This window comes from Microtus pennsylvanicus, chromosome 4 (assembly GCF_037038515.1).
Source record: "Microtus pennsylvanicus isolate mMicPen1 chromosome 4, mMicPen1.hap1, whole genome shotgun sequence".
NCBI classification, from domain to species: Eukaryota; Metazoa; Chordata; class Mammalia; order Rodentia; family Cricetidae; genus Microtus; species Microtus pennsylvanicus.
Genome location: NC_134582.1, coordinates 120,686,119 through 120,699,782, shown reverse-complemented (window position 1 = coordinate 120,699,782; position 13,664 = coordinate 120,686,119). Strand labels below are relative to the sequence as shown.

The following is a 13,664-nucleotide window of genomic DNA, read 5'->3' as shown; positions in this document are numbered from 1 at the left end:
TAAGATAATGGACACTGATGAAACTCCATATGAAGTTTACGTTCTTTGTGGTAAAAGTAAGTTGGTGTGCAATAAAATATCTTTGCCTTGACTGTTGAGAGTATGTTGTCCTAATTGGACAAGCAGGACACAAAATAAAGTGACAGCCAAACATTTTCAAGACAAGGAGTAATACCCCTGTGGAATATAATATCCTGCTTCACAGAAAAGTTTATCAGATACTGTAGGCCTATAGGCCAAAGATAGATGCCCCAATGTTGCAGAGAAATTTGGGGTAACTCTCCAGGCACCCAGATATTTCTGTCACTTCTCATAATTTTTAGAAGTCACTTGCTAATACTTCTTGGTTACTCAGCTAATATTATTTCCTTCTCGTGTCTCTGAGGGAGTTGAAGATTGGATAGTAACAGCTTACTAGACAGAGAAAGCAAGTTGTGATTGAAAGTAAATTGTATGTAAGACTTTGGACTTACAAAGATAGGACAGATATAGAGTATTTTCTCTAAATTTGCCAATGCAAATGGACTATACATTGTTGATGTACTTATTGCCTGTATATATTTTATATAGCCTTGTACTTCACATATAATTTTTCTTATATTAGTTACAGCCTTCCTCCTTTTTATTTTAGACAAAAGGGGAGATGCAGTGACATTTCATTTGTATTTGAATAAATAAAGCTTGCCTGAAGTTCAGAGAGTAAAACAGCTTCACTGAACAGCCTTACAGACCAGGTAGTGGTACACGCCTTTAATCCCAGCTCTCAGACACAGTCTCCTTCTAAGTTTCCTGGAGTCAGGATCATGATGTTGAACTGAATTAGATGTAAAACCCAGTGGTTGGCTGTTTTTGCTTTTCTGACCGTCATGTTGAACCCCAATTTCTGTCTCTGGGATTTTATGAGCCATGCTACGGTAATGCAAAGAGGTAGTTAGTTGATTGTACTGCTCTTTGTCCTGCCTTTTGTCTTTCATCTGTATAAAAGCTTATTTCAGCTTATTCTGAAATAAGCTCTTGTTGGATGTTTAGCAGTTTTGACTTGACCAAACAGACCTCCCAAATCTATCTGTGCTTTCGGTCTCAGTTTCTTTCATCTGACATTTCCTTAACCTTAACGTCCCTCAATCCAGGTTCCCTGGCTGATTTTGTTGGAGTAGGATCACAGAGGGAGTTAACAAAGAAATACAAATGATTAACAAACATGTTTTAGAATGTTCAACAACCACATCAATCAGAAAAATGCAAATTAAACCAATTTTGAAACAATCTTAATTTATCCAAAATGCGAAAACCATGAAAGGAAAACATACTAGACTAGATATGGGAAAATGGAACACTTATTTGCTGTTAGTACAAGTCAAACTTGGTGCAGAGGTGAATGAAATTGATTTGGAGGTTCTTTGTGTGAGTCTTCCTGACCCACAGTCCATTGACCACCAGGCCACAGGGCAAAGGAGGCAGAAGTAGCAACTGGATCTTGTCCAGCTTGGGAGTATGACAAAGATAACCCTCTGATAGATAACATCAGTGAATTAGCTCGACTTTATTTCAAAGCATAGGGAATATGTAAGATTAAGGACAGTAGGTAGGGAGTCACCTAATTTGCATGAAGCACTACTGTCCTATCATTCAGCTTCTAGTACTATTCTTAGTTATCATCTGTAAAAGCATGGTCCTATTGTGTTATTTTAATGCTCCCAACACAATGTCTAATTACCATAAGAGCAGCAGGGGGAAAGCTTCTGCATGGAAGTGCAACAAGGGTCATTCTAGAGATAAGCCAGACATTTGGGCCTACAAACATTATCTACATAAGTTCAAGAAGACAGCAACACTCATTCTTCCAGGGGGAAGGAGTCATTTATGTTGCTGAGCTCAAAAGGAGCTGCTAGGCTGTGATAGACTGCAATCTCTGACTAGTAGGTACTCCCAGAAATTCCTCATAAAGCTCAAATTTAGCTACTATTTGATACTGCTATACCACTAGGAATATATTTTCCTATCAAGACATTTGCTTATCTATATTCACTACTGCTCTATTAACAATATCTAGAATGTGGAAACACCTAGCCTCCATCAGGGAATGAAAGGACATATAAATGTGGTCTAGATATATAATACAATTTTATTAAGGTGTAAATACAAATGAAAATTTAAAGTTAGCAGTTAGCATTAAAATTCTATTGCATTGGTAAATGGATTGAGCTGGAAATAATCATTCTTAGTGAGGTAACCCAAAACAAGAAAGATAAATATCACATGTTCTCTTTTATATGTTAATCTTAGTTTTGAATTCTTAGGTATGTATTTGAATTAGAGTGCCTATAGAAGTCAGGAAAGGAGAAAATAGCCATGGTGGGGTAGGTTTCAAGGAAGAGTAGTATAATTCAGGTGGTGTGAAAGCAGAATGGGGAGTCATGGAGGAAGAAGTGTTAAAGTGGTGTAGGGACAGGAAAGCAGAGAAGAGGAAAGAGTAAGGGAGAAATAACTAACTCTGAAGTCTTATGAAAAAGCCAAATGGAAACGCACTACTGTAAAAGCTTCTGTATACATATATATGGAGATGAGAAAAGCTTAATGGAAAATATCTTTTCTAGATATCATAGACTATCAAATTAAAAAGTCAGGTATTTGGGCTGGAGAGATGGCTCAGAGGTTAAGAGCACTGACTGCTCGCCCAGAGGTCCTGAGTTCAATTCCCAGCAACTATATGGTGGCTCACAGCCATCTATAATGAGATCTGGTTCCCTCTTCTAGCATGCAAGCATACATGCAAGGAATATTGTATATGTAATAAATAAACTGCTAATGGAGTTATCATCTACTTTATTATTAGATGTACAGGTGACCCCACAGGATACAATTCATATTTGGTACTATTAACTGAGCTAAGACTCTGAGCCAAGAATCTTCTCATAGCTGGGTCATAGGTCCTCATGGAGAGCCTACTATTATTCTGATAAATGGATACCACAAACTGCCCCCTAAATATTTATCTTTATTTTTACAGACTCCTGAACCTTACCAGAAAGCTTCTTTTTGCAGTACATGGCAATTTATGCAGGCTTAGAACTGATCAAAGTGTAGTACAATGAGAGACTATAAATTGCTCAGCCCTAAATCATGAATCCTTACCAAAGTTTATTCCATAAGGCTTAGGGATCATCACAATAAGGGGGTAGACAGATCAAAACATCCCCCGATAGTAGAGGATTGTCATGAGTCATCTTTCACATATGTCAGGGTTTTGTACACATGAACACACAGCCACTACACCTGAATGAACAGTCTGCACAAGTTTAAAGACAACCAAAATTCCAGCATGAATCAGATGGGGCTCAAAAACTCCTGCCCCTAGCTGAGGAACTCTTCTCAACTGGTGGGTGCTAGAGGAAGGAAGAGTTAGTTTTCATCATTTTCACCTTCTGATGGAGTACCTATCTGGGAGTACATTACCCCTGCACATACAAGCAGTACTAAGTGAACTCATTGGGTCTAAAGAGGAGTATATCAGTTGGGAGGAAAGTGGCGATGAGAAGGAGTTGGAGGGTAGAGCATGGGGACAGAGTTTATTAAAACATACCCATATGTGATATTTCAGAGAGTCCTCTCACAATTGTACTCCAGTCTTCACTTCTATTTCTCTCTATTTAGCCACATATTCTTTTCAATACTTCAGTGTGGACAAAAACACTAGAGAACACAGATATTCTAAAAATAGGTACTGTGGGGCTGGAGAGATATCTCAGTGGTTAAGAGTACTGGGTACTCTGGCAGAGGACCTGAATTCCATTTCAAGCACCCACAAAGTTCCAGGGAATAATCTGGTGGCTTCTTCTTGCCTCTGCAGGAACTAGGTATGCACACGGTGTACAGAATACATGCAGGCTAAATGCTCATACACATAAAAAATCAGTCATAAATTCTAATTTAAAATGAAAAAAAAAATACTTCAGGAAAACAAAAGGAAACACACAATGCTTTCTAGACTTAAGGGTACATACTCCATTCTAATAACTGAAAGCATGGCCTGACTCTCTTTTGGGTTTCTCTGATGTGTTACCTTCATGTACTCACCTCCCATGTAGCACAGAGATCTACTGTCTCAAATAATATTTCTCCATTTTCATCTTTTGTAAATATCTCTTCTGATGGCTGTAATGAAAGCACTGATTATAGAAATCACAGAAAATATATGCATCCTACCCATTGCAATGGTCTTATAAGTTAATTGGAAATAGAAAAGTAAACATCCATAAAAATAAGTGGAACACAACACCATCTATCATTTATATAGACAAATTTAATTAGGCTAAATAAAGTAAATGACATACCTTAATTGAAATTGGGTAATGAATAAGATAGAGATCAATGTAATCTAGCTGAAATTTTTTCAGTGACTTTTCTAAGCAAAGTTGGACCAGTTCTGGTCGATGGAACGTAGACCATAGCTGTAGGGTAAAAGAATGGATATTGTCTTAGGATAAAATAATCAGAATTGAAAAATGTTGTAATAATTAGGAAATTATGACCACAGGGAATACAATTTCTTTCAGTTGAGCTATTTGATCTGATCTGTGTAAACTTTAAAATATTATTGGTTACAGTTAGTTAATTCAATTTATATGGGAAAGGCACTACTAAAGTGGTAAAATTTACCAGTTTATAACTTTTTGCATCTCTGAATAATATATGGATCTTAAAAACCTAAATTTCTATAAGTATTCCACCCTGTCAGATCCCTGGAAATATGTTAGCAATTTTTATTAATATAAATCATGGGAAATGTGCTATGGACATTTGGTAACCACTGAGCACAAACTTTAGGAATTGGATAGATTGTGTTTACCATTCCATAAACTCTTATATTTTGTTATTTTCAGTAGGAAATAAAAAAATAATATTATAAATGTCCAGAATTTTCTATGCCACCCATGTTATAAGGAAAACCCAAAATGGATCAAGGTTATTTCTGAGTTCACTGATCAGACTGAATTGTGCTGTGTTGAGCCCAGGGTCAGGAAAGAAAAGAATATGAAAGATATACATTTGTAAAAAAAAAAAAAGAAGAAGCCTATGGTTCTCTCTGATTAAAACTAAGTCTTACATGGAATATATATGTGAATAAATATTATACCAACAAACACATTTCACCTGATCTAAAATGCTAAAATCTAAAACGCTATTATTTTAGATTCTTTTCATCGCATTTCAATAAATCATAAACTTACTATACACACAATACCTTTGTAGCGAGGAATATATCTTCTCTCTTCACAACACCATCTGCAATCTTACTTCGAATAGCGTGTCCTATCTCCTCTTCATTTGCGTATGCATAAGCAGCATCAATATGGCGAAACCCAACATCTATTGCTATTTTAGTCGACTTTAATATCTTACTCTTAGAAACCTAGATTGGGAAACAACATTATGATTTGGATCTAAATATCCTGAGAGATATGAAGTTAAATATCATCTTCCATCCTATTAATTAAATGACAAAGTATTAGTTCCTAGAATACTATATCATGCTTCACTTCACATAAGGCTTTACAGACCATCCAGTGAGCAATGGTGAATAATAGATAAGCAGAAGCAATTACTGTTCCATGAGTGGACTTTAAACAGTTGTAGGGTATTCTCCAGACAAGACTGCTCAGGCATGGTTTTAAGCCAAGAGAAGTCCTTTATTTGCTTGCCAGCGACTACACGGGGCATTCAAGATCCTAGTCTAGTGCTGATCTTTCTTCAGGGTGAGCTTTCAAACACAAAAATCATTTCCTGAGTTGACTTCAGTTAGCAAGAACAGTTATCCAGAGCAAAACTACAGAAGCCAAAAAGCAAGGTTAGTATATTTACTTTCCTAATGTTTATTTGATGGATTAAGTCTTTGTTTTAACTTTGACACGTGGTGCTGTCTATGTGTTGAATTACACTTCCATCATGGCTCAGTTGTGCTAAGGCCTGGGGTCCTGTTACATTACTGATGACATTCATTGCTTTTGCATGTGGAGCAATAAACACATACAAATGTTTATGTTGGTCTCTTTTTTTAAATAAGAATTTGTTGTCTTAAGAATCTCTTCATACATGGGCAATGTTGGTTCATAATTGACTACCTAAAACAATAAGATCATTGATTTCCTAGACCTGCCAGGAAACTGCATGTGGTTATGATCACATATTAGACACACATATTCACTGCTAGTAGGAGTCAGTAAAGACACAGTTAATATTCTCAATAGTTCTAATATAGAAAACAAAAACAATGTTACTAAGAGTGAGTTTGATAACAGTATTTGAACTTATACGGCTGTGATATTTTAAATTATGGAACTCAAAATTTTACTCTGTGTCATCAAACAAATTATAGATGGGAAGTTTATAATCTATGAACTCATGTTTTAAAATGTGAAATTACCCTCACCATGTCATGGTTGTTACTGCTTCTATAATCACTTAAAGCACAAATTCATTTCTTAACAGAGACCTTTTTTAAGGTAGAATTTTAAATTTTTGCTTTTTATTTATATTTGGGTAATATCTTGCAAGTTTACTTTTTAGGGGCAAAGCAAAAACTGCCCATACAGTTTAATGATTTCAGAAATTTTTTTCTCATTAAAATTACAATGCAGAGCTGGTGATTTACATATTCCTCTCCTGAGAGCAACCTGACGTTCTGAGCTTGATGAAGGATTCATTGAGGTGCAACTTAGGAGAACACTTCATACTGTTCTGCCATTTGCACTATGACTTCTTCAAATAACTAAGTTCTGCCATAATATTCATAATTATTCAAGGGATGTGACTATGGATACAAAATTCAGTTAATTTGTTCAACATTTCACAGTTGAGCAGTCTAAGGAATATTTTAGGCTATTGATTTGCTTCCGGGCTACTAAATTCTCTACTTTGTATAATTCAAGTCATAGTATCATTTTTATCACCGCAAGAGCAAGTAGTTCATAGAAGCTTCCATAAGTTTAATGTTTCCCTAGTTTTTACATTTTACATTCATGTAAATATCCCACAGTTGTCAGTAACACATGGAAAATTCTACTTATGTCAATTTCACCACTTCCTGAGAGTGGCTGAAGGCTTCCCTGAAGATCTGAAGTACTCCTCTACCAATTATTCTATGCCTCACATTTCCAGTAACTTTTGACACATCTATTTTCTAGTGTTTTCCTTTACTGCAAGTAAGGAAGAAAGATGTCCTAAGTTGTAGAAATAAACAGAAAAATGACTCCCGATTTTATTATTATCAAGTCAAGAAGGCTGTGAGGCAGTTTGTAAACTAATAACTTTCATATTTAGAACTAAGCTGGCAAATGAATTAAAATAGGGAAAACACAGAGCAGTCAATCATCAATAGCATAATCAGACTCTGTTCAGCTACATTCTAGCTATTTTCAGTCTTACCATGAAATATCCCCATCTAACAGAAACTGAAAACCAGGGATGAACAATGAGAGTTCGGCTCCAACACATCATAGGTCAATTTTCTTTTGAGATCCTCCATTCCTAATCCTATATCTTTTGTTACCTGTGGATTTTGAGCAGTTCCATAGCCCAGTAGAGGCATGATGTGGCCATCATTTAGTCTCACACACCAGTGTTTGAAACTCATTATTCTTCACTTTTCTGCTAGGGCAGATGGTCTATATATTTTTTTTAGTCATACACTATTTATAGGAAGGGCAGAGCCTAATTCCTAGCGTTTGTCCAATGTTTAACCAATGGCCTGAGGGAGAAATGAGGTTGACACAATGTAACTCATTGTTAGCATTCAGAATCAGTTTATCTATTTATATGATTGTGGTTTCGCCACTGGGGGACCCAGTCCTCAGCAGGCTCTCCTAGGTCAGAAAAGCTGGAGAGGACATACGAATAGGTAAACTATTGGACATAGTGCAGTTACACATGGGAAAAAAGCTTCATTCTTCATTTTTTATTTCATTTTGCTGGTTGTTATTCCTCTGTTTTCTCTCTGCTCTGTTCTTTTACCCTGTTGCTTTTGTTTGACTTTTTGTACACAGTTGTTCGCCTATGCTTTCTAATGTTATCCTTCTATTTTTCTTTAATGATTTCTTTCTCTTTGTTTCCTGATATTTTTCCTTCTACATCGTTTGTTCTTATTTTATCTGTTATATTTTTTAACCCATGTATGCCTCCTAATACAAAACTTTCTACACAAGAAAACATTACCTCACAACCACAATTTACTTATTTTCCAAAACCAAAATCTTTATGTAAGAATAAATCATATTAAGATCATAAATTACATGTATTTCTTAGAAGCCCACAAGTAGTTAAACAATTTTCTTCGTATTAATTTTCCCACCATTACATCATCATCCCAAGGCAATGATTCTTTTATAATTAACTAACAAAATTTTAAGCAAGCCAAGTATATTCAACCAGTTTCTTCTGTACTAGCAGGCAGCTGTTTGCGGCTTCAGTGTATCAGAGACCTACAAAACTTCATTTAATTGGTCTAACCATCTATTTTTCTTTACACACAATAGGGTCATTTGATTCCTTTTCACAATTTTGTCTTTTCAAGGTGCATGCTGGGATCTATGATTAATTCTCTAAACTATATGACAAAAGAACTCAGGCCTAAATATAGGTGTAGGACATAATTGTTTTCTGCAATCACTTGCCTGTTATTTCACAGGTAGAATTCATGGGTCTATAATGCATGGAACTTCCTTGTTTTTATCTTTCATCTTTTGTAAATTTCACATCTAACAAAGGGGAAGGTAACTTTTAGCCGGTTTTTGCATTTTTTTTTGTGTCTTTTACTAGAGTAGTTGGCACAATAACCAAAACCATTTTCCAAAATCATCTTTACTAACTATCCTAACCCACTGTATCTTTTAGGCTAATCCAGAAAGGACAATTAATTCATAGATCATCACTTCTCTTATAAAATCACCTTAACTATGATCTGCAAGTAAATTAGGCAGTGAGGTGTGGGATTTTTCTAAGTACTAATAACATTATACTAGGAAAAGTTGGAGTCCTTCACGTAGTAATCACACCACACACAATATGGTAGGAACACAGCAGTAGCAAACAAAAGGAAGCACAGCAGAAGCAAGGGGTATTTTGGAGATGATCAGGGTTTAGCTCTTGTTTGTTGAAATGAAGTGCATAAGCTTCATTGCTGACTACAATTCCTCTGTCATGGCTACCAGCATGGATTCTTCCATAAACTAGAACCACTGACACTGAGACTATTAGTTTTGAGTTCATGGTCTCCATATTGGTATAGTTATCATAAAATTGAATAATTGCAGTGGTTAGAAACCAGATAGCTCTTAGCATTTCTCTCTCTCTCTCTCTCTCTCTCTCTCTCTCTCTCTCTCTCTCTCTGTGTGTGTGTGTGTGTGTGTGTGTGTGTGTGTGTGTGTGCGCCAGTGCACATGCTAGGTAGAAGGAGGTATCATATCCCTTGGAACTGCAATATTAGGTATTTGTGAACTGCCTGATATAGAAGACTGATCTGAACTTTAGTCCACTGATAAAAAGAAAGCTCTCTTAACCAGAAACCATCTTGCTGGCACCAGAATTCTTTGTTTTGGCATTTTTTTTGCATTTAGTGAAACTGGTTATTAATTGTATATTCCATGAAAAAGTAAAATAGTTTTACAACATACACAGAAACTAATAAAGAATAAGAATTACTTACATTGTGACTTTTCTGGGTAAAAAATAAAACAGGCAAATAATCTTTTAAACTGTGTCCTAGAGAAAACATTTTTAATATTCTCTTCATTTTTTCTTTCTAAGAAACAAGCAAACAAACAAAAACCCTGAAATGTTCAAATACATGACAGAAAAACATTCAATACAGAATGTATTCAGTGAATGATAAATTATTAACTATGGTTGGAAATCATTACTAGTGCAAGAAGATTCCAGGTGTTCTAGAACTGGATTCCAAGAAATGAGTATTCACTTAATCTGTAACAGAACTAGTTTAAAGTACCAGGAATAATGATGTAAAAAAGCAGATGTGTTATTAGTTAATATGCTTGATTTTGTTCAAAATTATTCAGAAAAGTATGAATGAAAGTCTCATATGAATTTGGAATAGTTGATACATTGATAAAATGTAAAGCACCTCAAAAATTAACTCATGGGATTGATATCAGTGAGTCATTTCTTTCCCTTTATGTTTGAGATAATAATGAATTACATTTTTCTCTTTTTCTATTTCCCTCCAACCCTTCCCATAGCTATTCCTTGCTCTTTTTCAAATTCATGACCTTTTTTAAATTATTTGTTATTATATGCGTGTGCATATATAAATATATATTCCTGAATAGAATATGCTCAGTTTATATAATGTTAGTAATATTATGTTTTCTGAACTGACCATTGATATTGGTTAACCAACTGGCATGCTCTTCTAGTAATACTATTTCTGCTACTCTCAGTATTCCTTAGTAACATGTAGTTCTTTATGTGGGGTTATGGACTCCTGGGCTTTCCTTATACACTTTGTCAAGGCTAATGGTGAGGTCCTTTTTCATCTTATTGTTGGGTAGTCACATTGGTCTGACCTTATAGGTATAGCTTCTGATGTTACTAGGAAAATACAATTTTGTGTCAACTTCTCTATTACTCTGAATCTTATAATCTTGCTGCTCCAATTTCCACAATGTTTCCTGAGCCTTATATGTGGAAGCTGTTTTGTAGATGTATGCATAACTCTATTTTGTTAATTTTTTAAAGTGTTTTTAAACAATCTTATTTCGCATATCACTCCTCGTTCCTCCTATCCTCTCCACCTTCTCCCCTCTCCACCCCTATCCACTCCTTAGGTGAGGCCTCCCATGCAGAATAAAAGAGTTTGCCCCATCTCTTGAGGCAGGACCAAGGCCCTCTACCATGTGTACAGTATGAGCAAAGGATCCATCAATAGGGAATGAGCTCCAAAAAGCCAGTTTAAGCACTAGGAATAAATATTGGTTACACTGCTATTGGCCCCACAAACTGCCCATGCCACACAACTGCCACCCACATTCAGAGGGCCTAGTTCAGGTTTATGCAAGTTCCCCAGCTGTCAAAACAGTGTCAATGAGCTCCCACTTGCTCCAGTCAGCTGTTTCTGTGGTGTCCCCATCACAGTTTTGGCCCCTTTGCTCATAATATCACTCCTCCCTCCCTATGATCAGAATCTAAGAGTTCAGTCCAGTGCTTAGTTGTGGATCTCTGCATCTGTTTCCATCAGTTACTGGATGAAGGCTCACAGCTGTATTTTAATTGGTTGTGGTTTTCTGCAGTGATCTGTCTGTTGCAATGAGAAGTTTCCTTGATAAAGGTGAAGTCTGTGCTTATCTGTGGATATAAAGACACATGTTAGAACTGTTGGTAGAAATTATGCTGTTTCCCTATATTAGTGGTTTTAAGTTCTCCTCCAATGACCACGACTTCACTATCACTGAGTAGTGGTTAGGTTTCCAGTACCATCTATGGTTTCCTGTTAGAGCCTGTGTGGGCCCCAACACAGATAACTGTTTTCCCTAACTGGACTGGTACAGAGCCGCGAGGAATAATCAGACACAGCTTACAAGGTCATTACGGAAGGGCATCTCAGGGTCCTTTCTCCTGACGATCTCCCTGTGTTTATTATCCAAACAGCTTATATACCAACACATAAATTGAGCGGGGGGGGGGGGGGAAGATACATTGTCCCGTGTGTCTGTGTATTGTTCTGTTTATGTCCTGAGTTAGACTGATGCTGATGATCTGATGATTTTGGACAGACTGAGAGTACCCCCGCTACCATAACTTTGATTCTGAACCATTTTCAAGACATTAGAAATAGAGCAAAGAAAGAAAAATTGGAAACTAAAAAGGGTAAACTTACCATCTTTTGCAAAACCTAATGGCCAGCTTTTGGAACCGCTTGACTGATAGAGGGAACCTTTGACAAAAGACTTGATTTTTGGTGAATCTGGACACCCAGAGCAGATTCCTTACCTAATCACTTAGGAGGACCTTGTAGCATACCCTCCCGCTTCATTAAAACCCTTAATTTCCAGGGGGCTGAGAAACAAGACTATCTTTGCCATACAGGAGGAAAAAGATGAGAGGATCTTAAGCCCTCATCTGCCCCTGTGCTTCTAGGGGGTACAGAGGATGAACTTCGTTTCTCACCTCCCTCATTACCGACCATCTCCCCGAACTGATCAGGTAGCCACGGAGAGGGCCCAGGGAGCCTCAGGGAATTTGGAAGGCCCACCCTTCACCAGAGGATGGGCACAATGAGAATTGCCCCAGGTGGCCAACTCTGCTGCTCTTCCCTTGAGGGGGTCAGCCCACAGGACAAGGAGGGCAATGAACAGATGCAGCATTGACCCTTCACCTCTAGTGATCTCTATAACTGGAAAAACCAAAACCCCAGTTTCTCAGACAATCCAAGGGCCCTTATTAACCTTTAAGATTTTGTTATATTTGCCCATCAACCAACCTGGGAAGATTACAATCAGTTGTTTACCATGCCGTTTACCATAGAAGAAAGAGAGAGAATTCTGACAGAGGCCCAAAAGTTGGTCCCAGAACCTGTTGAGAACCCAACTGTCAACCCTGCCCTAACAAAGCAAGCTTTCTTCCTGACCTTTCCTAACAGAAATTTTAACTTGGCAGAAGGTAAGAAGAGGCTCTGGGTCTACCAACAGGTTCTGATGAGAGGTCTTTGCATGGCCAGCTGACAGCCCACCAATTTGGCCAAAGTCAGTGATATACTACAAGAAAAGACAAAATCCCTATCAGCCTTCTTAGAATGGATTATGAAGGCTTTTAGGGCATACTCTCCTATCTATCCTAAGACTAAGGAGAATATGTCAGCCATGGATATTGTCTTTATTAATCAGGCTGTGTCTGACATTAGGCACAAGTTACAGAAGATAGATGAGCATCTGTAAGATAGATAAGCGCATTTGGGAGCTGTTAGCAGTAGCTCAGAGTGTATAACAACCCAGAAACCAAAGAGGACAAACAGAGGAGGTCCATTGCTGAAGAGAATGAGAAGCAGAATCAAAATATGGAAAGAATCCTCCTAGCAGCCAATGCAGGAGATCCAGAAGAATAGAAGTGTCAACTGAGATGCCTAGTCAAAGGTCAAGTACATTGATGACCTCCTGATAGCAGCTGACACTGACAAAGCCTGCAAGGAATCCTGAGCCACGTTCATTGACTGAGAAAAGACCTACAAGATCAGCCCTTGTCAGATGCCTAGCTCACCTGGTACACAGACGGGAGTAGCTTTACATGTGATGGCAAACGTATGTATAGATTCATTTTCTGGATGGTTTGAGACTTTTCCAACTGAAAAACAGGAAACTGCACAGATGTTCACCAAATCATGACTTGAGGACATAATTTTAAGGTATGGTACTCCTATCCTCTTAAGTTCAGACAGTAGAGCAACTTTTATCTCTCAGGTAATGCAGCTCTTGTTAAGGGCACTGAGAGTGAATTGGAAATTACATTGTGTTTATAGGCCCCAGGGTTCAGGTCAGGTCGAGTGCATGAACAGGACCCTAAAAGGAACCCTTACCAAATTAACATTGGAAACTTGTAGTGACTGGGTGGCTCTTCTCCTTTTCTCCTTTATAGGGTTCCAAATTCACCCTATACCTTGG

The 13,664-nt window shown here is 37.3% G+C and overlaps 1 protein-coding gene across 1 annotated transcript in view; it reads right to left on the bottom strand.

Annotated features, from left to right (window-relative positions):
• Positions 1 to 7,633, bottom strand: part of LOC142848365 (aldo-keto reductase family 1 member C1-like) — a 32,247-nt gene extending 24,614 nt beyond the window's left edge. Inside the window, exons 1-4 of the mRNA XM_075970276.1 lie at positions 7,550 to 7,633; positions 5,246 to 5,413; positions 4,335 to 4,451; positions 4,078 to 4,155 (exon numbers count right to left, since the gene is read on the bottom strand). Of these exons, the coding sequence (XP_075826391.1) occupies positions 4,078 to 4,155; positions 4,335 to 4,451; positions 5,246 to 5,413; positions 7,550 to 7,633 (447 nt within the window). The remainder of the gene's footprint in view (positions 1 to 4,077; positions 4,156 to 4,334; positions 4,452 to 5,245; positions 5,414 to 7,549) is intronic.
• Positions 7,634 to 13,664: the final 6,031 nt, after the last annotated feature.